General features: G+C 41.6%; 1 protein-coding gene across 2 annotated transcripts; it reads left to right on the forward strand.

Annotated features, from left to right (window-relative positions):
* Positions 1 to 1395: 1395 nt before the first annotated feature.
* Positions 1396 to 26939, forward strand: LOC115208322 (carbohydrate sulfotransferase 11). 2 transcript variants are annotated; one of them, XM_029776274.1, is made up of 3 exons: positions 1396 to 1944; positions 16093 to 16175; positions 24980 to 26939. In XM_029776274.1, exons 1-3 carry the CDS (start codon positions 1851 to 1853, stop codon positions 25826 to 25828), a joined length of 1026 nt encoding a protein of 341 aa, XP_029632134.1. In that variant the 5' UTR covers positions 1396 to 1850; the 3' UTR covers positions 25829 to 26939. The 2 variants fall into 2 exon arrangements, with proteins under 2 accessions (XP_029632134.1, XP_029632135.1); XM_029776275.1 differs by lacking the exon at positions 1396 to 1944 and adding an exon at positions 14472 to 15540.

Genomic DNA, 26939 nt, shown 5'->3' on the forward strand with positions numbered 1-26939 from the left:
CTGCCATGCCAACACCTTAACCGCTCTGCCAAGAGGTCAAAACCTCTTGACGAGGTCGCTAGGTATTGAGGTCACTACTATATGATCAGCAAACAGATTATACAGTCCCTATAACAACCGCATGTCCACTTAAGAATAAGTGTCCCTAATACATGTATGCTGTAACTACGAGTAGATTGTTGAATATACACGCCTTTGGTGAGAGGTTAAATATACACATTTTACATTTTAGTCATTTAGCAGACGCTCTTATCCAGAGCGACTTACAGTAGTGAATGCATACATTTCATTTCATGCATTTTTTTTGTACTGGCCCCCCGGGGGAATCAAACCCACAACCCTGGTGTTGCACACACCATGCTGGCATTGCAAACACCATGCTCTACCAACTGAGCCACAGGGATGAAGGTATAAGAGATGTATAAGTAGGCTGCTATGCAACAATTTGTACCTAGACTAATTACGCTATAACAGCGTATGTAGCTACTATGTAATACTAAATACTAGAATGCATCATTATCTTACTTTATTACTGATAACGTTTAGTTAGCCACTACTGGTAGATTGCTTGATTTCTAAAAGGCCTTTGTTAGGGTTTGACCAACTATTTGTGTGCATATCCTATATAATATAACAATTTGTTTGCATAACCTATATAATATAACACAGATGCTATAATAATAAGTATATAAACTATAGATAATTGAATACTGCTATATGTTAGAGGAAGTGGCTCATGGGATGGTGAGTCATATGGAAAGAATGCAGATGCTGTAAATCAGGGATGTGGAAGGGCTTGTTAAAAGATAAGGGCAGGATATGGGTGAAATGTATATGCAGAGGGGTGTCGGGGTTTTAGAGAACTGTGCATTGTGCAGTCACAAGATAAATCGACTGCCAAAGATAATAACTACGCCCGGCAACAGGAGGCTTCTCGAGGTTGGGACCAACCTGCACGCCAACGATAGGATGAGTAAGTTTAAACCACGCTCATCCTCCCTCTGACAGGCCAGCAGTGAGCTGGAACTATCTCTGTCAGAGTATTTAATGAAAAGCAAAGGATGTGTAACTCAGTTCTCTGTCTACCCTGCGTGGTGACACAGCGAGCCCGTATATACGAACATCATATTTACCATAAATGTGTTCGCATTAATTAAAGTACAAAGAAATCAGAAGTTACTGTGTTAACCGTTTTATTCCAATACCAGATTGAATTGACGCGACCCGACACCTTATATAGCCTAAATATCACTGTAACCATATCATTATCAATAGCATTGCATTGATACCAGAATAGTTCATTGAATACGTATCATATTTATTTCCCAAATGTTCCAACGCTTGGGGGTGTATGTAGCCAAAGCGTCACCCGTACCATACATGTTTCTGGAAAGTAAAGAGTTAACAGCAAAGCTAACATTTGGAAAGATCTTAAGCTCTGAAGGGTTGCTGAAGGGCATATAAACCCCTTCTTCGTAAGAGAAGTCGATTGCCGTTTTAATTTCTAATAAAATACCTTCTACCCTGGCCAGTAAATTTGATCAGAACTCGAGCGACTGGCATGGCAAGTGTTCTGCAACTAATTATTTGCTGACTTCACGTAACTGTCGCTCCTTTTGCGGTTGGACTGTTGTAACTTTTCACCGGCGCAGGATATGCGTGGATGCACATCAAAATGATGAATCGCTCAAGTAACAACCAGCAATTTGACTTGAAGAGACGATTCTATCTGTACCCGAGCAATGTACTCGAATCTCTAAATCCCTAACGTTACTTGAGCGTTGCACGGTCCTTTTTCGCATGAACCACAGAAGGACTTGGGTCGGCTTTGTCGTTCCTAAAGATTCAGGATGAGAAAACCCAAAGTTAATCGGATGGTTCTTGCAATGTGCTTGTGGTGTTTTATAATGGTTATATTCTATTTTCACAGCAACCTGAAACCAGGTGAGTCAAATATCCTGCACAAGCCTTTTACTGTATTCATGAATTTGTTCTATTTCACTACATTGAATGGAATATGCATGTTTTCCCATGTGTTCCCAAGTGACATTTGAATTTATCTCTATTAAAACTCTTAAATGGCATATTTTAGCAGTAAAAAAAAATCCATTGTATTTAGACAATGAATAATATAATAATAATAATAATAATGTCTCCTGTGATCTAATACAATGTGAATAGATACCAGGGGCATGTCATATCCAAACCATGGATGATAGCCAAGTAGCCTGGAGCCTTCCATGCCAGCACTTATTCATACTTTTCATTATAATGGGTTTAAAAGGCTCAATAGAGGTGTACACAGTGTACAAAACATTAGGAACACCTATTTCTGTTACATAGACTGACCAACATCAATAATCCTTTACATTTTTTACATTTTAGTCATTTAGCAGACGCTCTTATCCAGAGCGACTTACAGTAGTGAATGCATACATTTCATACATTTTTTTCCCGAACTGATCCCCCGTTGATGTTGGTCCCATGTGGCTCAGTTGGTAGAGCATGGGTTGTGGGTTTGATTCCCACAGGGAACCAGTACAAAAATGCATCCACTCACTACTGTAGGTTGCTCTTCTCCTAAATTACGTAAATGTAATTTCACTTGTTAAATCCACTTCAATCGGTGTAGATGAAGGGGAGGAGACAGGTTAAAGAAGGCCTTGAGACAATTGAGACATGGATTGTGTTTGTGTGCGGAGGGTGAATGGACAAGACAAAAGATTTAAGTACTTTGAAAGGGGTATGGTATTAGGTTCCAGGCACACTGGTTTGAGTGTGTTTAGAACGGCAATGCTGCTGGGGTTTTCAAGCTCAACAGTTTCCCGTGTGTTTCAAGAATGGTCCACCACCCAAAGGACATCCAGACAACTTTACATAACTGTGGGAAGCATTGTAGTCAACATGGGCCAGCATCTCTGTGGAATGCTTTCTACACCTTGTAGAGTCCATGCCCTGACCAATTGAGGCTGTTCTGAGGTCAAAAGAGGGTGCAACTCAATATTAGAAAGGTGTTCCTAATGTTCTGTACACAGTGTATATGCCCATTTACTTAACAGAAATTCTACTTCAGTGAGAACGTTTGTCATTTTGCAGACTTGGCCAAGTTGGCCTGACTAGACCTACACCACACGCTATACTACTATAGAAACACATCTCCGTTGCCTTGCTGTCAGTGAGTAAACCACAGAGCTTATATGTTTAAAGTGTGTGTTATTGTTGTATTGTGTCTCCCCACCCCACTCTCACAACAGCTTTCACAAATGTTTACCTCATGTCCCACCCTGTCTCCGTTTCCCTTTGGGACTTGGAGCAGAATGGAGGAAAACTTTAATGACCCACCTGATTGGTTCAGTGTTTCCTCTTGCTATGTGGAATAAGGTGGTGAGAGTTTGCTGCTGTTAGTGTATCCGTTCACTGTGAGACCCGGCCTTCTCCTGTAGCCCACATTGGTCCCTCTTTGCCCGTACAATGCCCTCATTCAGACATGTCCAACCATACTAAGTCCATGTGGTCCTACAAGGTAACATTTTGGGATTTATATAAAACTTTTGAACAGAATGGTCACCTTTGCGGAGCTCTGTAGGTACATGTTGCTCTACGTATGACATTTTTTGAAAGAACTTATTTCCGTTTATCAAATCAAAGTCCCTAAACTTCAAATGTTGTTGAAATTACTCCCTTTCTATCTAGCATAATGCCATGAAAGGTTTTGCTCAAGCTAAGGTCAATCAATATGGGTTTGTCACTACTACATTTATAACCAAAAGGCATTTTACGGGTGTATCTTATTGTAGGTCTTCAGCATGACATAAGCACAAATGTGTGCATGGTTTTCTGTAACAGGAAATGCCTCTGAGCATTCAATAGATCTACATGAAAGAGCACACTTTCATACCAATGCACAGGTCTGGGGAACAAAATCTGTGTCCTTTGCCAAATGAATTTGGATAGGCTTCAAAATGTTGCAGTCGGGCGTGCAGATGAGACTTTGGGAACATTTCAATTTCTAAGTCGGTTTTGTCAGACCCCAGTCTGACGTAATGTCTTACTATGTTAACAAAGGGAGAGTATCATATCACGCTGCACAGCATTGTTTAACTTACAAAAGGGCAGCGTCATTTTCTCCCACTTGCTGAATGGGATTTCTGTGTGCACAGTCCTCACTCAAGTTCAAGGAAGATAATTACATAGACTGCACCAGATGCTGGCTATAGCCTCTGATCCCCTGACCCAGGAGACACAAATCAAATGTTTGTGGTGGCCACGCTAAAATCAACGTGTATTCAACCCAATATACCCTTTGTGGTTTGCAGCGAAAGCCAGTGTATCTTGAGGGTCCGACAAAAGCCTTGGTGGAACAACACGACTTTTGAAAAGATGTGAGACAGCATACGTGGCACTAAACCTCAATGGAATGTTATGTCTATAACACAGACACACTGCCAGGATCCTTCCACCACTAACCTCTCTATATGCCCTGTAAGCCAGTGCATGCTTCTGTGGTGTACAAGTCAGATATATGTTTTACAAGTGGAAGGGGGAAAGAAGACACACAAGGCTCCAACCAATGATTTCACTCATTTAGTGCTGATCTGAGGCCTGATTGCCCTATCTTGGTCCCAACCATAATCATTATGGCTGATTAAGGAAACCTGGGCGTAGATCAGTGCTTGGGGCAACTATCAACTTTGTATGAATGTGAAGTTGGTCCCCACCTCATACCTGCCTTGCCTGGACTTGATTCAAGAGCATTGGGGTCATAAAATACTTATCTGCTCAACACGTGAGTGTCAAAAACAATTTCAGTACCCCAGACTAATACAAATATCCTTAGCCACAAATCTGTACATTGTCTTACCTTTTAGAAGAGTATGAGCACAAACTGTCTTGAACTTTGTTCTGGGGAATGTTCCAGTTTCTCATATGTTTGTCATTGTTGTTTGACTTCAGTCTAGTACTGCGTGTCCCAGAAGAGATACTGACTGACTGTCTGTCATGTAGATCTCGATGGTACTCTCAGGTTGCCAAGTGAAATTAGTTCTGCCTGAGATTGCCGTCAGATCTGTAGCCATCTTGGGATATTGATGTCAGTTCAGTTCAGCCCTGCTGTTCCAACCTGTTCTTTTCCCCCTGCCAGTTGCAAATTCATGTGGATCACACGAGGTTGGTGTACCTTAATTGGGGAGGACAGGGTCATGGTAATGGCTGGAGCGGAATAGGTGGAATGGTATCAAACACATGGTTTCCATGTGTTTGATGCCATTCCATTTGTGCCGTTCCAGCCATTATTATGAGCCATCCTCCTGCTCAACATCCTCCAATGATGTAGATCAATCGCTCCAGGATTAGATTAGTTTGTGTGATGCAGGAACACGGATTTCTTCACTCACTCTGGTTTTGTTCATAATTGGCCTCTATTACTTCCAGCTGCTCTCACCATGGCACAAATCCCTATGTAGGATTGGATTATCTTCCCACACAGAGGACTCCTGGAAATGGCAATGGGAATTCTCTCCGTCATTTAGTTTTGTGGAATTTTGATGTGCTCTGTCAACCCTGTGTTCTTGTTTTATCCCCAGTTTTCACCTAAATGTTAGCTTTGGAGTTAAAACTGTTCCTAGATCTGTGCTGAAGGTCACCCTAGACTGCCCATGCTGACTCAGCAATTTCGCAGATCACCGTTGAGCACTTTGAGAGGCTTGTTCTCCTCACTAGGCGAAACACTTGTCTCCTGATCGGCACATAACAGGCGTAGCATGTAAGGTGTTCCCATGTCATCAACCTGGCACGCAATTAAAGACTTAAACCTTGGTGATGACCCAAAGAACCGCCTGGAAGATGACCCTCCTTGTGGAAGGAGGGTCATCCATAGCCTGCTTTGCTGCTATAGCAGCCTTGGTACTCTTTTTACCCCCACAAATTTGCCTATAGACAATATAAGCCCCCCACCTGTTCTGTAATCCATACTGTGTCTCGGGGAAAGACCAAGAAGATACCTGCCCCACATCTGCTTGCACTCTCCTAAGACTCTCACTCTCGTTAAAGAGATAACCCCCACCACCCACGCACCCGTGGATGTGCACTAACATCCTTCACATACATTGCAGCAGCAGCGGGGATCGGCCTCCACACAGCGGTGTCTCTCTCAGTAAAGCTCCTCTCTTTGGCAGACCTGGAGAGCCCGTGGAAGGGGATGGGGCCCCTGCTCCCCTAGGGATTTCCACACAGAGCAGCATTCATGGCAGGGACAGGAGAAACACACATTGGCCTTTCTACATTCTGCATCTCCTAAGGTCTTGCTACTGTACCAGAAAGGGAGAGTGGGAAAGAGAGAGGATCAGCATGGGGTCTAGTCAAGTAAACTAATAGGACTTGGTCAGCTCACATTAAATGGGTTTTTGGTTGAGTGCTATGAAAACCTTTATAGAGTACCACGATATGAGTCATAATACCCATAAAACCAAGTGTTCAAACAAGGATATGGTTCCAATCGTTTTTCCACCATTCATTTTCTCCCTAGGGGAGTTTAGAAACACTTAAAATAAGGGCTGTGTTTCATGTAGGCTTACCTTGGCATGACGTTTTTATAACCATGTAAATCTTTTTAGGACAAGGTGACTTTTATCAATATACAGTATGCGGCTGTATTTACTCCCCCAAAATGAAATGCTAATTATCTGCTAATGTGGCTATCATAAAGAACTACAAATGCCATGATGATCTGGACGAGACTGCCAAACAGAAGCAATGGTCAGAATCTCTGGATTAACTATCTAATGTTAGCTAAATGTAGTAATTAATAAATTGGCTACATTTCATTAAATTTACAATTCTGTGAACTGTTTTGTGCAAGTTTTGAATTGACTAAATACCTGTTAGCAAAGGTGTCAGCTAGAGATGACGTGCAGGAGCTTTCAAGGATTTGTGGTCTTGCACAATGTCTACTTTGATGCTAATTAGCATTTTCGAATCGGAGAGTAAATAGAGCCAAATATATTGATAAAACTCATCTTGTCCGATTGAGATTTACCTGGTTATCAAAATGTCACGCAAAGGTAAGCCGACACGAAACACAGCCCTTATTTTAAGTATTTCTAAAATTCCCCATGGGAAAAATGAATTGTGGAAAAACGATTGGAACCATTTCCCTGTTCGACCGCTAGGTTTTATGGGTATTATGACACCTCCACTGTGGGGCTCTATTAGGTAGACAAGTCTGTACTTGGGTTACATTTTTTGTCACTTAGCTAGCAGATCTTATTCTGAGCAATACTCAGTCAACATATACAATGAGCATGCTATTCTTGGGCTTTACTTCGGCCTAGATCTTCAGCAACTGGCTGGTAATGCATGCAAATACAACAATTTATCTTCCGTAATTAGATGGGAAACTCCTGAACGTATCGCTCATTAGTTTTAATCCGAATAAATGTTAATTCATCAGAAGAATAGCAAATAGAGTGATTTGTAGATTTTTTGTGTAACTTTTCATGGTTGTAGAATGATAATAACTAGTGCTGTGACAATACCAGTATTGCATCATTTTTTTTCATGGCAAAAATGAAAACACAAAGCAGATCATTTTGGTCCTTTAAAAACCTGCTGTTTGTAAAATATTGTGTGCTGTAGCTTGGAAAATAAATGAAAATGACTCTGGAAGACAACATAATGATGTCTGTTTCCAACATTATGGCTGTTTTCCTAAATAAGTTACATTCACTTCATGTTTTATTTCCTTGCCACGATACTAATAAGTATAGAGATACTGGTATCGTCCCGGCCCTAATAATAACAACAGGAAGTTAAGGTACTAAGAGCACATTGATTCAATGTGTCATCTCTGCTTGTTCCTGGAATACAGTAGCTATAGTCACATTCTGCCAGGTCCTGCTTCGTATATTCAAAAATAGTACTGACGTTACCTGTACTCCTGGCATTTAATTAGGAATTAAAAAAAAAAAAGGTCTGGGAGTGGTCGTATTTAAAATGTGTGCTGCCTTGACTTACAGTGGCAATTTCCATAAGGAAGTTGTAATGTGTTTATAAAACAGTTTGAAATACATCAATGTACTGTATCACTGTTCACCACAAAATGCCACCACACCTTGGCACACGCTAGGCAAGGGCCAGGCCAAAGTGACAAAATTGCCCTTTGGGGACCCGTTCTCTCTCTATTACTGTACCAGTTGGCTCCATTGACAACCGTGGCAGTGGCAACACTTTTTTTATCATCAACATTATTTAAGCATCAACATTATTTTTGTCATTGTGATTGGCCCACAAATGGTAAACCTATGTCTGTAGAGAAAGTAACCTTTAAATGGTCTTCTATACTGAACAAAAATATAAACGCAATGTAAGTGTTGGTCCCATGTTTCATGAGCTGAAATAAAATATCCCAGAAATGTTGCATACGCACAAAAAACGTTTTTCTCAAAATTTTGTGCACAAATTTGGTTACATCCCTGTTAGTGAGCATTTATCCTTTGCCAAGATAATCCATCCACCTGACAGGTGCGGCATATCAAGAAGCTGATCAAACAGCCAGATCATTACACAGGTGCACCTTGTGCTGGGGACAATAAAAGGCCACTCTAAAAAGTGCAATTTTGTCACACAACACAATACCACAGATATCTCAAGTTTTGAGGGAGCATGCAATTGGCATGCTGACTGCAGGAATGTCCACCAGAGCTGTTGCCAGATAATTGAATGTTAATTTCTCTACTATAAGCCGCCTCCAACATCGTTTTAGAGAATTTGGCAGTACGTCCACTCCAGCCCAGGACCTCCACATCCGGCTTCTTCACCTGCGTGATCGATTATATTTTTGGTCAGTATAATTTCAAGTTTCACAGTCATGTGCGCAAGTACAGTGAAATGCCTTTCTTGCAAGCTGTAAACCCAACAATGCAATGATCAATATCAATGTAGTACTTAAAATAACATAAGGTAGAACAAAAACACACGAGAAATAAAAAAAATAAGAAGAACACGAGAAAGTAAGAAGTTACTGGATATACAAGGTCAATTGTTCAGCATGGAAATGGTTGTTTCTCCACACATTTAACATGTAATTTCTATTAGCAAGACATCGGTTAGCAAGACATTAGCAAGTTATTTTTTAAATATTATATTTTAACATGCAGTTATTCAGATCTAACTTGCCAACTTAGTAGCTGTTGGGTTAAGTACAGATGGACTGCAGATGGCAAGCCTAGAGACTTGTTCTAATATGTATAGTTGCATCTATTGCTTCTCATACTCTTTCCCTCCCTCTACCTCCTGGAAGTGCATAGTTTATAGGTTATCCCCAGCTACAGTGGTCTACAGTATATATTTCCCGCATGCCTTGCTGTGGCATGGAGAGTGTGTGTGTTCATTGTTCACAAGTGGCTAGGCATTCAGACTTGCCGAGTCTCACACGGGTGTGGAGAGAGAGACACACACATCGTCCGTTTGCCTTTTTCCTTGCCACACACACATACATTTTCCCTCTATACTCTATTCATCTTACAAAAGTAGTATTCAATTGCCTTTATCCTTGGTGGAACTACCATGTAATGCAGAAACAGCCTTGTAGACCACAGTGGCTGTCACGTAACCCTAAAACTGTCCCTGACCCTTAAATTAACCCTAACCTTAACTAAACCCTTAACCATGACCCTAACCGTAACCTATTTTTAACCAATTCTTAAATTAAATATTGGTTTGCAGGTCAAGAGTGTTTATTGCATTTCCCCTCCTTGACCCTGCTGCACACGTTGCTTCCTGGTTATACGGTGTATCTCTACAAAGTCACTCACTCCTGACTCATGTCACAGCAGCATCATCAAATTGGATTTAATGCTGCTTAGCCTACTGGGTATTTATAGAGCTTGGAGTTCAACAACGTTATAAATATTGCGATGGCATGCTATTTGGTTGATAGGATTGGGATCGGACAAGATTAAGCTATCAGAGCCAGTCCATTCGATGTGATAGCATGAATGCTAAGAAACAAAACATTTTTCCTTAGCCATTCTTTACGCTATATCTTATTTGGCATGTTACATCAGGACTCCTAGAGTGTATACCCGTGCGCACGCACAAGGCACCTATTCTTAACTCTCCCTCATCCTTGTTGGAGGGAAAGGTTTGATTGTGTGGCGGTCTTACTCTGCTGGATTCCTGATGCACCCAGCCTTTCCTCTTAGGTCAGTGGTGTGTGTGTTTAAGTTAATCCACACTGCAGTTAGGTGTCACTTTCCTCCCTCTTTTAGAATGTATGCCTTTTGGGTTAATCCAGCCACAGCACGTTGAGTTGTGTCGTTAACAGACATGGGGCACCTGGTTTCAAGTTTTAATGTCATGTGCACAAGTATAGTGAATTGCCTTTCTTGCAAGCTCTAAACCCAACATTGCAGTAATCAATATTAATATATCTCTAAAAATAACATAAGGTAGAACAAAATTACAAAATAAATAAAAATAAGAAATAAGAACATGAGAAAGTAAGAAGCTATATACAGGGTCACTTTCAATACCATATTTACATTGTGCAGGGATACTGGAGTGATAGAGGTGCTGTAGATCCTGCATGTATAGGGGTAAGGCATCAGGATATATGATAAACAGAGTAGCAGTAGAGTAAATGATGATTGCAAGTGAGTGTAGTTAGTATAAATGTGTGTGCATGTTATGTGTGTGTTGGAGTGTCAGTGTGCGTGAGTGTGTAGAGTCCTGTGAGTGTCTACAGAGACAGTCCAAAATAAAAATGTAATACAAGGGTCAAGTCAGAAAGCCTGTTTCGCCATTCTGTTATCTATTTAGCAGTCGTATGACTTGGGAATAGAAGCTGTTCTGGAGCCTGTTGGTGTCAGACTTGATGCACTGGTACTGCTTGCCATGCGGAAGCGAGACAACAGTCTATAACTTGGGAGGCTGGAGTCTTTAACGATTTTCCAGAATTTCCTTTCACACTGTCTGATATAGAGGTCCTTAATGGCAGGGAGCTCAGCCCCAGTGATGTACTGGGCTGTATACACTACCCTCTGTAGCGCCATGTGATCGAGGGCGGTGCAGTTGCCATACCAAGCAGTGATGCAATCAGTCAAAATGCTCTCAATGGTGCAGCTATATAACTTTTTGAGGATTTGAGGGCCCATTCCAAATCTTTTCAACCTCCTGAGGGGGAAGAGGTGCTGTCACGCCTTCTTCATGACTGTACGTGTGTGAGTGGACCATTTTATGTCCTTAATGATTTGGAGACCGAGGAACTTGAAGTTCTCGAACCGCTCCACTTAAAGGAGCAGTTTTCTCTCTGTGGGTCTAACCCCAAGAAGTTCTGGAAAATGGTGATATACGTTGAGAATAAACCATCCTCCTCACAGCTGCCCATGTCACTTAATGTTGATAATCTGGTTGTTACTGTGGCTGAGCTCATTAATCACCACTTCATTAAGTCAGGATTCCTATTTGACTCAGCCACGTCTCCTTGCCCGTCCAACACTTCCTCATCTCCCACCCCTTCTAATGCGACTAACCCTGATGCCCCTCCCTCTTTTCCCCCTGACCCGCTAAACAGCTTCTCCCTTCAGGCGGTCACTGAGTCTGATGTGCTAAAGGAGCTCCTTAAAAGTTGACCCTAAAAAAACATCTGGGTCTGATGGTTTAGATCCTTTCTTCTTTAAGGTTGCTGCCCCTATCATCGCCGAGCCTATCTCTGACCTTTTTAACCTGTCTCTCCTCTCTGGGGAGGTTCCCAGAGCTTGTTAGGCAGCGCGTTGCGTACTTTATTTAAAAGGGGAGATCAAGCTGATCCTAACTGTTATAGGCCTATTTCTATTTTGTCCTGTTTGTCAAAAGTGTTTGAAAAACTTGTCAATAATCAACTGACTTGCTTTATTGATGTCTATAGTATTCTCTCTGGTATGCAATCTGGTTTCCACTCAGGTTATGGATGTGCCACTGCAACCTTAAAGGTCCTAAATTATGTCACCACTGCACTTGACTCTATGCAATATTGCTGCTATATTTATTGACATGGCCAAAGCTTTCTCTGCTCTTACCCTTGTTCTGAACACCTCCAAAACAAAGGTCATGGGGTTCGGTAAGAAGAATGGCTCTACCTTTTTGCCCTTCATGCTGTTGTCGGTGCCTAACAATGTTTGTACCATGTTTGTACTGCTACCATGTTGTGTTGCTGCCATGTTGTGTTGTTGTCATGTTGTGTTGCTACCATTGTTTTGTTGCTACCATTGTTGTGTTGCTGCCATGTTGTGTTGTCTTTGGTCTCTCTTTTTGTAATGTTGCGGTGCCTCTTTTGTCGTGATGTGTGTTTTGTCCTACTTTTCTTTTTTTTATCCCATCCCTCGTCCCCACAGGAGGCCTTTTGCCTTGGTAGGCCATCATTGTAAATAAGAATGTTATCTTAATTGACTTGCCTAGTTAAATAAAGGTTAAATACAAATAAAATAAATAAACATACCACAATGTATATTTATATTTTCTCTGTGTGATGTCTCTCCTCTCTGGGGAGGTTCCCAGTGCTTAGAATGCAGCCACGTTGCATCCTTTATTTAAAGGGGGAGATCAAGCTAATCTTAACTGTTATAGGACAATTTCTATCTTACCCTGTTGTCATTGCTCCTCTGTAATGAACTACAACCTCTTCATCGTTTTTCACAGTAGCTATTACATCCCAGTCAAGGTGGAAGTGACTCATGCAATAGCTGCCTTTCAATAACTTATATGTGAAAGTTATAGCAAAGCTTTTAAAGTTACCTCTTAAAACGGATGAAATGCATAGTCATTTGCATCGGGTTAGTCTCACGTTACCATACTCCCATACTCCTGAAATCGAGGCTAGCGTTGGGTCAACATACAGATGCCACTTAAAATTGTGATGCCAGTCAATTGTAAAGTGGAATAAGAAATTCCAGGTGATACAAATGTATACAGTGATACAAATTTATGACGGTCGTAACTTCGCAGGTAGAAAGTCTCCTCTATTCCTTTTGACAGGTTTGAGAAGTGCCTCCGTATAGCTTTACTCTGGAGTTGAAACATGTCAGATCAACGTCAGAAGAGGCCCTCTCTCTTTGAACTTGACAGAGACTGAGTGCTTTTACAGCCTTAACAGGGCTGAGTTAGTACCAGTCATATTGACTTGAACAGTGGAGGTTGTTAAAGCAGGGGATAATGTATTCAAATCTGGTATACGGAAAGCAGGTGGACAGGTCTAACGAGCTGGGAATGACTGTATAAAATGTAATCTGTGTATATGTAGCCCTATACCTTTTTCAATGTCTTGATGCAAGGACTAAGAACACACCAGAGAAGAAGTGTTTCCTGAAAATGTTATGACACGGTTACAGTATGTGCTTCAGCTGTTTGCAATGTCCTAAAACTTAACATAAACACTGTCTTGCGTTTGCCGAAAGAGCTGAACATATATAAACATATGGGATGACTATATAAACATCTTTTCTCAATGTTGATGTCCTCTTGAAGTCATGTGCTGATGGATCTCTTGTGTGTAGTGAGTAGACTGCACAAACTGGTTTAATCAAGCACTACCCGCTGGGCAAAAACTGGTTTAATAAACATTGTTTCCAGGTCATTTGAACAAAAAAACATTTTTGTGATGTTGAATTAACGTGGAACTGATTGGGTTTGAAAAAAGTCATCAACGTAAGGGAATTTCATCTTTATTTCACACAACTTTTAACCTCAATCCAATCACATGGTAATATTTGTTGTTGAAGTCACGTTAGTTGACAACTAAACCGAATGTAAACCAAAACTAGACGTTGACATTATGAAAGCTTAAACCAAGTTTATTCTTCCCAGAGGATCAATACAGCTGCATTAGACAAAGACATTTTCACACAAGCACTGATATTTAACCCTTTCTCCTAGGCTGAGTCTCCTCCTACACATCTGAACAGACAATGCATCTCTGTTGCTAGACAGAACCTTTGTGATATCTGTTCTTCCTCACTTCATCTGACCTGACCTCTACCCCAAAGTGCTCACTCCTCCCCAACTCAAGGCTGTCATGGTGATTGGTACCAGACTGTGTCTCTTCTCCCACAGGATCCCTCCTATAGGATCCCTGATGTCTAACAATAACATATCCTGACATAATGTAAACCATTATACATTACCCTCTCTTCCTCAGTGACATGAATAAGTATATTTCGTATTCTCAGAACCCAACAGTAGTGACTAGTACGAGAATGTAACATTTTTGTAATGGAGACACAGGGAGTCAGAAAGCAGGTGCAGTCTGTGAGTTTAATAGGAACGAACATGGACTGAATACAAAAACAGGAGTAGCGTCTAAACATGAAAACAGGAAACAATGCTACCTACTGGGTGATACAATGGAGTGCTAGATAAAGGGGAAGTAATCGGGTAGTAATAAAGTCCAGGTGTGCCTCATGATGGGGCGCAGGTGTGTGTAATGATGGTTGCCAGGTGAGCGTAATGATGGGTTGCCAGGACCGGTGGTTAGTAGACTGGTGACGTTGAGTGCCGTAGCGGGAGTAGATGTGACAATGTTAGACCAAACTACGGTGGTTGGGTCAGAGGACAGTTGGGTACATAGGAAGACTGTATGCCACCAGTTGTAGTCTCTCCAGTCTAAATCTTTCCACCAGACTGGTGTACTGTATGGTGGCTGAGTTGGTCCTGTTGACCTCCTTAGTGTGGGTTTGTGTGTTCCACTCATTTGGTCAGAGTGACACATCAGTTTGTTTTATCCTTTTCATACTTTTATATTCAATCTCAGTCCTATTTAGTTTTTAATTAGTTACTGGAAGTCTTGTTAATTCATTTAAGTTTAAACCAAATTATTCTCAGTAGGTGAATGCTCCATTCTTGTACAGTAACATTAAGGAATAAATTGGTGGTTTCCTATGCCATTTATGATGTCGGATTTCTGAAGTCGTGCTTGATGGTACTGAAACACAGACAATTATCTCAGCCATGCCCTGTCTGGCTGCATCCTCACCAACCCTCCCCTGTCTCGAGAGACCATGTCTGTGACTCTTTGTCTCTCTCAATTCCGATGTGGTTTCTTGTCAACCCACACTGTCTGACAAATGTGACATTTTTTACTATCTAACTCAAACACAGTAAATTGCATGTTTGCACCGCCAACCATTTTTTTTAATAGAACATCGCATGAGCAACAGCATACGAAACAGAGGCTACGACGACAACAGTCTAAATGCCACATCATGTTTCTTAAAGTAACTCTAAAGTAGTCCCAGAGGCTTCCTACCGCTGTTTATCCTCCATCTGCTCTCTTGGTTTTCTATGATTGCAAGCACATTTCCACCCTTTTTCCCCCCTCATACTTCCTTCCACCTCCTCCTCTGCTCCCATAAAGGAGTGCTGTTCTCAGTAGTGTTGCTGCGTTGTATGATTAGGAGAGAGCTACAGTAAAAGATACAGCTGTAGTCTGAATGGATGCACAGTCCTTTTTGAGGCCTGGTTTTACATAACATAACCTCTTTCTTCTCTGTGTGCTTCTATGACAACCTGTAGGTAAGTGTTGCATGGAATGTCGTTTGGGTGTGCACCTGTTTGTTAGTGTTTAATGACCCTCAGGTGTGTAGTGGTGTGTATAGTATGTAAAATATTTTTTTTCTTTCTGGTCTCCCTGTGACTCAACTGGATTTGTGACTTTCTATTAGGCTATATTAAAGTCTCTGGTTGTGGTTACATTCATACCTTTACATTTAACACGGTTCATGATTATCTCTCTTGCCCTTTTTTAGGAAGTTGCACATTTTCACTAACACTAACTAAACTATGGCACGGATGTAAAGAACGTTTTGCCCTAGTTTCAACTAGGCTGTGTCAGAGTGGTTGCTTATCAAGCATTGGGCTCAACATTAAACAAACATGAAATTTGCATTTAGATTGAAAGTTCAGTAATAACTTGCCATACCTGATGATTTGCCACATTGGCATAACATGGAGTGTGTGGATACCAATTTAGAATGCAGCAGAGATGGCTAGCGGTCTTGAGTGTGTACTATAGGTAATCTGCCTGTACTGACCTTGATGTGTGTACCTGTGTGTGTGTTTTCTCAGCCTCAGCGCAGGGCAGTGGGAGGAGCAGCGGCCAGGGAAAGTCAGGGAGAAGTCCACTCCAGATGCTCTATGACAGTGACCAGGTAAGTCCCGCCCACCACCAGGTAGCGTTCACATCATTGGCTGATGAATTTATAGCTACATGAATGTTGATGACCACTGAACTTGTTTTTGGTCATATTCTGTGAGTTTTTCAAGTTGCCATTTTTTTAAATATTCAGAGCCTTTGCTGCTTACTTGCTGAAAGTTCCGTATAATGTGAGAGTGTTTACCTTATTGGTTGAGAAAAGCTGACATTTAATTCTCATGCAAGCAAGGCCATTGAATAAAGGTGTCCACATACAAAGGTTCTCCAGTAAAAAAAACTTGGCATGAAAACAAGTAGTGCACAGCAGACAGTAAGGCCTGGCTGCTGCTATGATAACGCTCAGAATTTATCAATGGCCTGTTTTGCAATTCACAACAATGGCATTGGCGATCAAAGATAATTACCATAACATTACTAAAATATCAGTTTCATTTGCTCTGAAATCTTTACATAGTGGCACAACCAAGCCGGTGCAGCGCCCCTCTTAACCCTGGCATAGTGACCATATTTACATTTACGTCATTTAGCAGACGCTCTTATCCAGAGCGACTTACATATATTGGTCTTAAACACTTTAAGTGGGTACTTCAAGTGGGTATTTTTGCAGTATTTCCCCGGACTCTCTCTGTTATTAGGAATTATATCCCGGTATTTAAACTCCAGTATTTAAATGGGAAAATATGAATCCCTAATAAGAAGCCTATAGAGTTGTACTTTATAGGCTACTTAAATACCTCATGTCATTCTACTTCTAAACAATCATCTATAGAGTGTGCCACTATGATGGTTTGACGTTCTGGTGTCAGCAGAGGCAAAAAGCTAACCTGTGGCCTGAAACTCTCTGCAATTACTTTTCATCAACACAAGGGTCGCTAAAACTTTATGGCAACATTTTACATTACATGGGCGTTACTCCAGGGTAACTGTAATGTAAAAAAACATACACAGTTCCGGGATGTGTTTTGTATGTACAGGTTGTAGTATATTATACAGTATGACATTGCGTAGGGACTGTTCCAGAACTAAGACTTGGAGAGAATGTGAGAGAAATTAGCTTGGCTATTGCCAATTAAATCATACAGGGAGGGTAGTCTGAGGCTCATGCCAAAAGACAGAACAACTGCTTGAGACATTATTTACTTTTAATCGCTTGCCGTTTTCTTTTTGTTATTTTGCACTTAGCTTGTCCAAAGTGGAACTCTGTGCTCTTGCTATACTTTGAGGGAAAGTGTTTGAATTTATGCAGGCAGCAAGCAAAACTGGCAGAAGATTTTAACAAATTTTATCCTGATTTGTCTAACTTCAGTTTTGGAAAACGAAAGGGTGTAATTACTTTATACTGGAAATGTAACTTAAGCAAAGGTTTTACAATGCATGGAGAGTTGACCTTGTATGCTTAAGTTACCCTTATATGCTGACTACACTGGCCATGCACGTACGTCCGCATGCGTCATCGCAAGCATTTCGATTTTGTTCATCCATACCAGACGCGATCATGACTCGCAGGTAAAAATATTTAAACCAACTGTGAACCAACTATATTAATTTCGGGTCATGTCAAACACACATGAACTATTCATGGACATTTATCTAGCTTTAATTGCTAACTTATTTGTCCTGGGAGATAAACACTGGGTTGCTATTGATCAAGATTTCCACCCCAGGAGAGGGCTATGAAAACAGGGTTAAACTCCAGAATTGAGACCTCTCTCTCACCATTACCTCAGCTGGGCTACTATGAGTGTATATGCAATAACAACATTTTACAGGATGTAGAACTGGTCATTTTGGTCCCCAATGTAAAATCTGCTCATGTTGGAGATAGCGTGAAGCTTACTTGCCACGGCTCAACTGAAAAACAAACTCCTGACTAGGGTTTAGACACTTTCCGTGGGAATTAACAGGAATATATGGGAAATAATGGAAATATATGTAAATTAATATTAATACCATTTAAATGTAGATGTTTTTAGCATTGGATATATTTACCATATCATATAGAGACAGAAACATAAACATTTTACCTTATCATAAGTAGACATAATTGCAAATTATTCAATCCTTCCAATTGAAATAAAAAACAACAATTTAGTTACAAATTAAACTTTAATTAAATGAGTTGACTCTTCACATGGGATGATTTCACTGAACAACAAAAGAAAGGTAATATTGAATGATTCCCAATGATCCATCGCATCTCCCAAAAACGTTTTCAACATACATCTGTAAAATGATAGTCTAAAAACTAAAGCTTTGGTTGTCTTCCTCTCAGGCTTCCATGTCTTCTCCCTGGACCTCCTCAATGTCCACCTCCTGAACATCAGACTCTTGAGGCCTCATCTTCACTGTCACTTTACAACCTTGTTGAGGATGGCTCGTTGTCAGACTCAAAAAGCCAAAAATTTGCCCGGATGGCCACCAATTTTTCAACCCTTGTATTGGTCAGCCTGTTGCGTGCTTTGGTGTGTGTGTTCCCAAACAAGGAACAGTTGCGCTCGGAGGCGGCTGATGTTGGTGGGCTTTGGAGGATGATGGAGGCAACAGGGGAAAAAGCCTCGGATCTACAAAGTCCCTTCCACCAGGTGGCTGATGAGATATGTTGGCACGACTGCCATATTGCATCTCCATCCCAAAGCCCTTGCTTAGAAGTGTACTTCACAGACTGCCAAGAACCTTGTCCTCATCCAGGCCAAGGTGGCGAGACACGGTAGTGATGACACCATAGGCCTTGTTGATCTCTGCACCAGACAGGATGCTCTTGCCAGCATACTTGGGGTCCAACATGTACGCTGCAGCGTGTATGGGCTTCAGGCAGAAGTCTTCAGGGCAGTACGGATTTCTTCTCTTACATCTGCAAGCAGAGTCTGAACATCAGACAGGATGGCATTGTCTCTCTCAATCTCTGCAATGGCTACTGCTATAGGTTTCAGGCTGCTTACTACTCTCTCCCAAAATACATCATCCAAGAGGATCCTCTTGATGGGGCTGTCCATATCGGTAGACTGTGATATGGCCATTTCTTGGAGAGACTCCTTCCCCTCCAGGAGACTGTCAAACATGATGACAACACCACCCCAACGGGTGTTGCTGGGCCGCTTCAATGTGGTGCTCTTATTCTTCTCACTTTGCTTGGTGAGGTAAATTGCTGCTATAACTTGATGACCCTTCACATACCTAACCATTTCCTTGGTTGTCTTGTAGAGTCTGTTCATTGTTTTCAGTGCCATGATGTCCTTGAGGAGCAGATTCAATCCATGAGCAGCACAGCCAATGGGTGTGATGTGAGGGTAGGACTCCTCCACTTTAGACCAAGCAGCCTTCATGTTCACAGCATTGTCTGTCACCAGTGCAAATACCTTCTGTGGTCCAAGGTCATTGATGACTGCCTTCAGCTCATCTGCAATGTAGAGACCGGTGTGTGTTGTCCCTTGTGTCTGTGCTCTTGTAGAATACTGGTTGAGGGGTGGAGATGATGTAGTTAATTATTCCTTGCCCATGAACATTCAACCACCCATCAGAGATGATTGCAATACAGTCTGCTTTCTCTATGATTTGCTTGACCTTCACTTGAACTCTGTTGAACTCTGCATCCAGCAAATGAGTAGATAAAGCATGTCTGGTTGGAGGGGTGTATGCTGGGCGAAGAACATTCAGAAATCTCTTCCAATACACATTGCCTGTGAGCATCAGAGGTGAACAAGTTGCATACACAGCTCGAGCAAGACATTTATCAACATTTCTGTGACTACGTTCCTCCACTGAGTAAAAAAAAACGTATGATTCCAAGAGGACCATGAGCTGTTGCTATCAATAAGGTTTCTGATTCATAATGTTCACCTCGAAAAGAAGTAGAGGGACTTTTGTCAGAGGTTGCTTGTTATGAGTGCTGAGGGAACTTTATGCACTTGGCCAGATGATTCTGCATCTTTGTTGCATTCTTCACATATGATTTGGCACAGTATTTGCAAATGTACACAGCTTTTCCTTCATTAGCTGCAGTGAAATGTCTCCACACATCAGATAGTGCCTGTTGTGTTTTCCTGTAAAGATTAGAAAACAATGAGTTAAAAAAAACAAATACAATTCCATGACAAATACAATTCCAGACTAAACAACTCCTTTGTAAGATAAATGTTTTAAAATGAAACATGTATGGGAACAGGTGAATTAACACTCCTCAGTTAGCAGGCTCAAGCAAGCTAAAACCCACATGGTAGCAAAAACTAACTAGCAGAAATTGTTAACAAGTTAGAAATGATTTAAAACACACTTTGCTGTAGGCTACTATTTACTAGTTAACAAAAAATCTAGTATGTCATTTAAAATATATTCACCCCACCCAGTATTGTAATCAAAACTTACCAGAAAGTATGTAGTCCTTGGCTCAGACAGTGTAGTAGTGTGGGCTCAATAGCATCTGTAATGCGATACTGGCGGCAGAGAAGTCAGGCGCAGGAGAGCGGAAACTGATTTACAACGGTTGTGTTTAATAACCATAAACCACCGTAAACAGAACAATACAATAAATGGGTCAAACAAAACCCGGTAAATACCAGCATACCATGCACAAGCACTACAACAACCAATTACGGACAAGGACATGGGGGGGAACAGAGGGTTAAATACACAACATGTAATTGATGGAATTGGATCCAGGTGTGATGGAAGACAAGACAAAACCAATGGAAAATGAAAAGTGGATCGGCGATGGCTAGAAGGTCGGTGACGCTGCCCGCCGAACAACGCCCGAACAAGGAGAGGGACCAACTTCGGCGGAAGTCGTGACAGCATCTCATTAGTGTGGAAGATCTTGAGAATCAGCTGTACATGTGATGGAAGAGTGCTCTGCACATGTGATGGAAGAATGCACTGTGCATGCAGAGGGTTGCAATTCTATTGAATTGGGGATATTTTAAGCAAAATTCCCCAAATTCCAGAGCTTAACTTCCCATGGAGAATTTCCTGAAATTTACCGGAATCTTTCTGACCCTTTGCAACCCTACTCCTGACAGTGATGTACAGGTCTATTGGAAAAAGATCAGAAGAATGTTTTGTCTGTCATAGGAGATCATTTTTACCTATGGCCCTAGATTTTAGAACAGGGTATCTGTGTCAAATATCAAAGATGCTTACCGACAGGGAGACCTTTCCCTCACCCTTACCAATTTAAACCTTTCTGATCAGGGCATTTACCAGAGGGGAATTCCAGATGCTGTCACCTTTACAGTCCCTGTCCCTGTTCAAGAAAAGCGCTCTGAGGACACAGGAATGTTGCCAATTGGTATCACGTCTAGCACACCTTATCGATCAGACGACAGAAGAAGGCAGAGAGAGTTTGGATGATGATTGTGCTGAGGAGGAGCCCCTGAGATCAGGAGAGAACAGAGTTTGGATGATGAACGTACTGTGGAGGAGCCCCTGAGATCAGGAGAGAACAGAAAGGTGAATGATCCGTCTGTTCACATAGAGATGAAAGAGCTGCCAGTGCCAATCTCTAAACCTGAACATGTGTCCCAGAAAGAAGAAGAGAAGGGAAGAACCATAGAATAAAGGGAAGGTTCTGAATTGCTATCACTCTGTGTATCCAAGACCAAGAAAACATATCCCCTAATGAACAATAAAGCACCAGTGTGTTTTGCAGCAGCGGCGTAACTCTCTCTACTCTCTACTGCCAACACCAGCATGACTGACACACACTTCATCGGTGTCAATCATGTGTTTCTCTACTCTGACTATTAAAACCCTCTAGAGTCTAAGCCCAGTCTAATTTATCAAAAAAAATATTTAAATAATTATTAGATTAAACATTGAGTTTGGCTTTATTGCTATTAGCAATAGAAATGCATTGAATAACAGATTCACTACAGGGAACAACAGATAGTCCCCCAAAAAATCTAAAGGAAGTTTGTTCTGAAGTGTCTGTCCTACAGTATATCTGAGAGATATAAGAAAGATCAGGAAACTATTCCAATGTTTATGTATTTATCCCCCTTTTTAAAAAAAAAAGTTGTTTGGCAAATGTATGTGTTTTAGAAACATTACAACATGCTCTTTCCGCTAGGTTATGAAATCAAAATGACTTACCTGCATGAAAAATAATTTGAAAAAGTTGTTTTTTGGTAAGCTCTGTTCCCCCACTTTGTCGATTACCAGCACTGCACTTCAGTCTCTTCATTCACAAGGCAATTGATAATATTGTCGCCCATCAGACTATTATCAATTTAATCTTGTATTTAAGCTACATCTATTATTATAAGCCCAGATGTGAAATTAGTTTTGATATAGTTTAGGTATAGTTTTGATGAGCCATTGTAAGATGGCAGCCAACTGGTGAAGGAAGGGGGGGGGGGCAATGACATGTCCTCCTAAAACTGTTTTTAACATAAACTCTGTTTGTGATATTGAAATTCGAACAATGACAGTGTGTTGAATAGACTTATTTAGGAAAATTCAAGGACGGGGGGGTCATGACTTTGAAATAGTCAATTACATTTTTTAATTCATATGACCTCAAAATTATGATCTCAGAGTTTTTAGTAAGTTATCTATGATTAATCGCTCGTCCATGTGAGGTTCTATGCTCCTGAAAATCAATGAGAAGATGGGAGAGGCGGGACTTGCAGCGCATCATGTGTGTCAAATAGAAACAAGTTATATTTTAGCGCTTGGCTATGCAGACGCTCGTTCACGCGCGTGAGCGCTGTGGGGGAAATTATTGAATAATATGTATGTGTAAATGTATTTTGCAACGCTTGCACACGCAACTTGGCCGGTGTGGTTTGCGTGTTAGGTTTATGAGGAACCCATTGAATCTACTTGAGGTCAGTCGTAGCCGACAAGGTAAAAGTATGTACCATAAAAATACACATTGCTCCACTAATTCCACTCAAGATTGTCATATAAGATAGTCTTTACACTGTTATTGATAATGAATGACATTGATAAGTAATTACTTACCTGGCGCCAAAAGATAAAGTAATAGTTTTACTTGATGTTTTACTTGATAACTTCTGCATGACAAAATAGTGTTTTATAGAAAGATATAACTTCCCAGCTACACAATGAGTGAAGGTCCAGAGTTGGCATCGTTGTAGCCTGCTTAAGTGTGTCCTTGAGCTTTCAGTGTAAACAGTGTCTTCTCAAACCAGCTCAGAGGACCACATATGCCACCAGACACAGAGACAAACTGAGAGCCTCTGCATTTGGCTGAGTAAATGGAAGGAGTAAGTAAATGGAAGGAGTTGAACTGGTTGACCAGTAGTGTTGGTATTGGCGGTGTGTCGATGGGAGAGATTTACAGTAAATATGATTATGACATCCAGCTACAGTGTGTGTGTACGTGGGAGAGAAATGGGTCATTAAAACTCAACTATCAAAACTCAACTATCAAGTCTTAAGTTTGACAAACAATAAGATAATTTAGAGAAGCTGTAATTCAGAGTCATTCAGCACGAACATACTCTGGTCTTGGTTGCAGATTCCCTAATGCATACATTTTCATTTTATTTTCTACCTCTCCTCCTACTCTCAATTTTCTGGAGATTAACTCCATTCTTGGACAGATTATGCCTATTATGGCTCCCAGACATTTATACTATTACATAAGCACGTAGCTAACTCCTTTTCAGAATGAATTTTCTGTGCGGGTAAGGACAAGGTGGAGAATGAATTCTATGAAGTGACGTTGGAATGCGAGGAGTGTTTCTGCCCCTGCAAGTAACTTCCTAATGTCAATAGACTGAGGAGGTCCGAGCCTTACTTTTGAAAGGGTGTTCTTTTCTCATATTGAAAAAGGCCCCATACAGAAACAACCCCTAGCCCCTATAAGGCACTTGTGTAAATCTGAAAGGATTGGATGGGTATAAGCAATATGTAAAAAACAATTCCATCCATGTAGCCTTTCTGATTCAGAGGGGTTGGGTTAAATGCAGAAGACACATTTTGGTTGAATGCATTCAGTTGTGCAACTGACTAGGTATCCCCTTTCCCCTTCATTTTTACATTTGACATTTTAGTCATTTAGCATACACTCTTATCCAGAGTGACTTACAGTTAGTGCATTAATCTTAAGCCTTCCCTGTAGCTCAGTTGGTAGAGCATGGTGTTTGCAACACCAGGGTTGTGGGTTCGATTCCCACGGGGGGCCAGCACAGAAAAAAAATGTATGAAATTGTATGAAATGTATGCACTACTGTAAGTCGCTCTGGATAAGAGCGTCTGCTAAATGACTAAAATGTAAAATGTAAAAAATGTAAGATATGTAGGTGAGACAACCACATGTCATAGTAAGAACATTTCTCCTCAATAAATTATCTGCAAAGCCAGTGCTACTAAGACAGTTGTTAGTTCGAGAAAGGCAAGGGTGTTATTATACTTTTGTTGATTAATCAAGATACGGGCAAGGTGGCGCTACAACAACATTGCTTATACCTATCCAATTATTTTGGATGTACTTGAAGTGTGTTTGGGCTAGGGGTTGTTGTGGGGCCAAAACCCTTCGTAGATTGTTCAGCCTTGTGTTCAGCCTCATTAAATAGATTTGAATTGTGTAGACCAGTTTCTTGTCTCCCATTCTGCAATCTGATGAGTGTTGAAACTCCCTGCGTTAACCTGTTGAAATATGCCAATGTGTTCAGTAACAGCCAGAACCATTGGCCATCTCACTTTCTACTCACCTCAAGAAAACAAACTGTGATCAAACAACACGAGACATCTACCAGAACTTCAGACAAATTCAAGCTGTTTTTTTATGTCACTACCTGGAATACTCACTGAATCCTCTCCTCTCTTCTCCTGTAGCTGGAGCAGTCGGCAGTGCAGGTGACCCACCAGGGTCGGCGGGAGCTGCTGGAAGACGCCTGCCGCTCGTACACGCGCAAGCGCCGCGTCCTCATCCCTGAGGACCTCAAGCACATCATTGTGGACGACCAGCATGGCCTGCTCTACTGCTACGTGCCCAAGGTGGCCTGCACCAACTGGAAACGAGTTCTCATGGTCCTGACAGGTGCCGCTGGCCCCCGCCGCGACCCCCTTGCCATTCCCGCCAACGAGGCCCACGTGCCGGGCAACCTACGCACCCTCTCCGAGTACTCCACCTCCCAGATCAACCAGCGGCTGCGCTCCTACCTGAAGTTTGTGTTTGTGCGCGAGCCCTTTGAGCGGCTCGTCTCCGCCTACCGCAACAAGTTCACACGCAGCTACAACACGGCTTTCCACAAGCGCTACGGCACCAAGATCATCCGCCAGCATCGAACTGACCCGCAGGCCGAGGCGCTGGAGCGGGGCGACGACGTCTCCTTTAAGGAATTTGTGTACTACCTGGTTGACCCGGCCACGCAGCGTGAGGAGCCCTTCAACGAGCACTGGGAGCGGGTGCACTCGCTGTGCCACCCCTGCCTCATCCACTATGATGTGGTGGGCAAGTACGAGACGCTGGAGCAGGACTCCCACTACGTGCTGCAGCTGGCCGGGGTGAAGGGCCAGGTGACCTTCCCCACCTCAGCCAAGAGCACCAGGACTACGGGAGACATGGCCGCCCAGTTCTTTCACAGCATCAGCCCCTTCTACCAGAAGAAGCTGTACAACCTATACTACATGGACTTCCTGCTGTTCAACTACTCCACGCCGGAGTACCTGAAGTTTCAATGAAGTAACTTTTCTTAGGAGTAGGCTTTGTTTGAACCGTCTGTCATAAGGACTAGGTAATGCAGTTGTAAGCATGAAGTCATGCCCAGTCCCCACTAGCTTATTGCTTGTGTCGTGGCAGCTTGAAGTGGTCAAATATCAGACAGCTGATATCAGCTATTTGTATGGCTTTTAGCAGCTGTTGCTTATAACAACATTTGTATAACCTATGACAGAGGGCTCAAGATAATTGTTACAGACAATTTTAACATGGATCCCGGGACTCTCCAAAGCACAATAATGCTTGTTACTGAGAGAACTAACCTGGTGAACTCTAAGCAACTAAATAAAGATATCTTTCATATCAAAGGTAAGAGTGGCTTTAAGATGAGACGTCCTCACAACCGGGAATGGACACTTTCTCAAGATGGAGAAGTTGACTAAACTAGGCAAATTATTTTGTACTGTAACAATGAGCCACTGGAGATTGAACTGTTGCCTTTGTATGTGTAAAATGCACCTACAGTATAGTGCACATTAACTCAAAATGACCAAACTTTATGACACCACCAACAAACTTTGTTTTTTTCTTTCAAAGTTTCTATTGTCACCAACAATTTTCCATTCTACAGTCAGACTAAGAGGAACACAAGCTGTCTGAAAGTAATATTTATCTCACAGGGGTGCTGAAAGTCTTCATATTAGTGCCTTTGAGTGTGGGCCTTATGACTCAAATGTGTATGACATCCTTTGGAAATGTGACTGACATCAGCGTCTTCTTTGTACTGTAGAGAGTGTCTCTGGTGTGTACAGAGCATGGCATTGACTATCATTAGACAGTTTATTTATTGTAATATTTGGGTCTCAATGTCAACAAACTGCGGTTAGATCACACTGAGACATTTGGAATATCTACCATAACTTAAGACATATTCAAATAAACACATAAACACAGCTGTTTTTGTGTGTCCCTGTCTGGAATGCTGGTGGACCAGTCAACATCAAGGATGAGAATCCAGCCGTGCAATATGTGGAATTGACTGTGTGAATGTTTGAAATATTGAGGTAAAATCAAGCTGTTTTATAGTTGTTTTGAAAGAAAGTATGGAAAGAGAGCACTTTTACTTCACTCAAA

The sequence above is a fragment of the Salmo trutta genome, chromosome 14 (assembly GCF_901001165.1).
Source record: "Salmo trutta chromosome 14, fSalTru1.1, whole genome shotgun sequence".
In the NCBI taxonomy this organism is placed as follows: Eukaryota; Metazoa; Chordata; class Actinopteri; order Salmoniformes; family Salmonidae; genus Salmo; species Salmo trutta.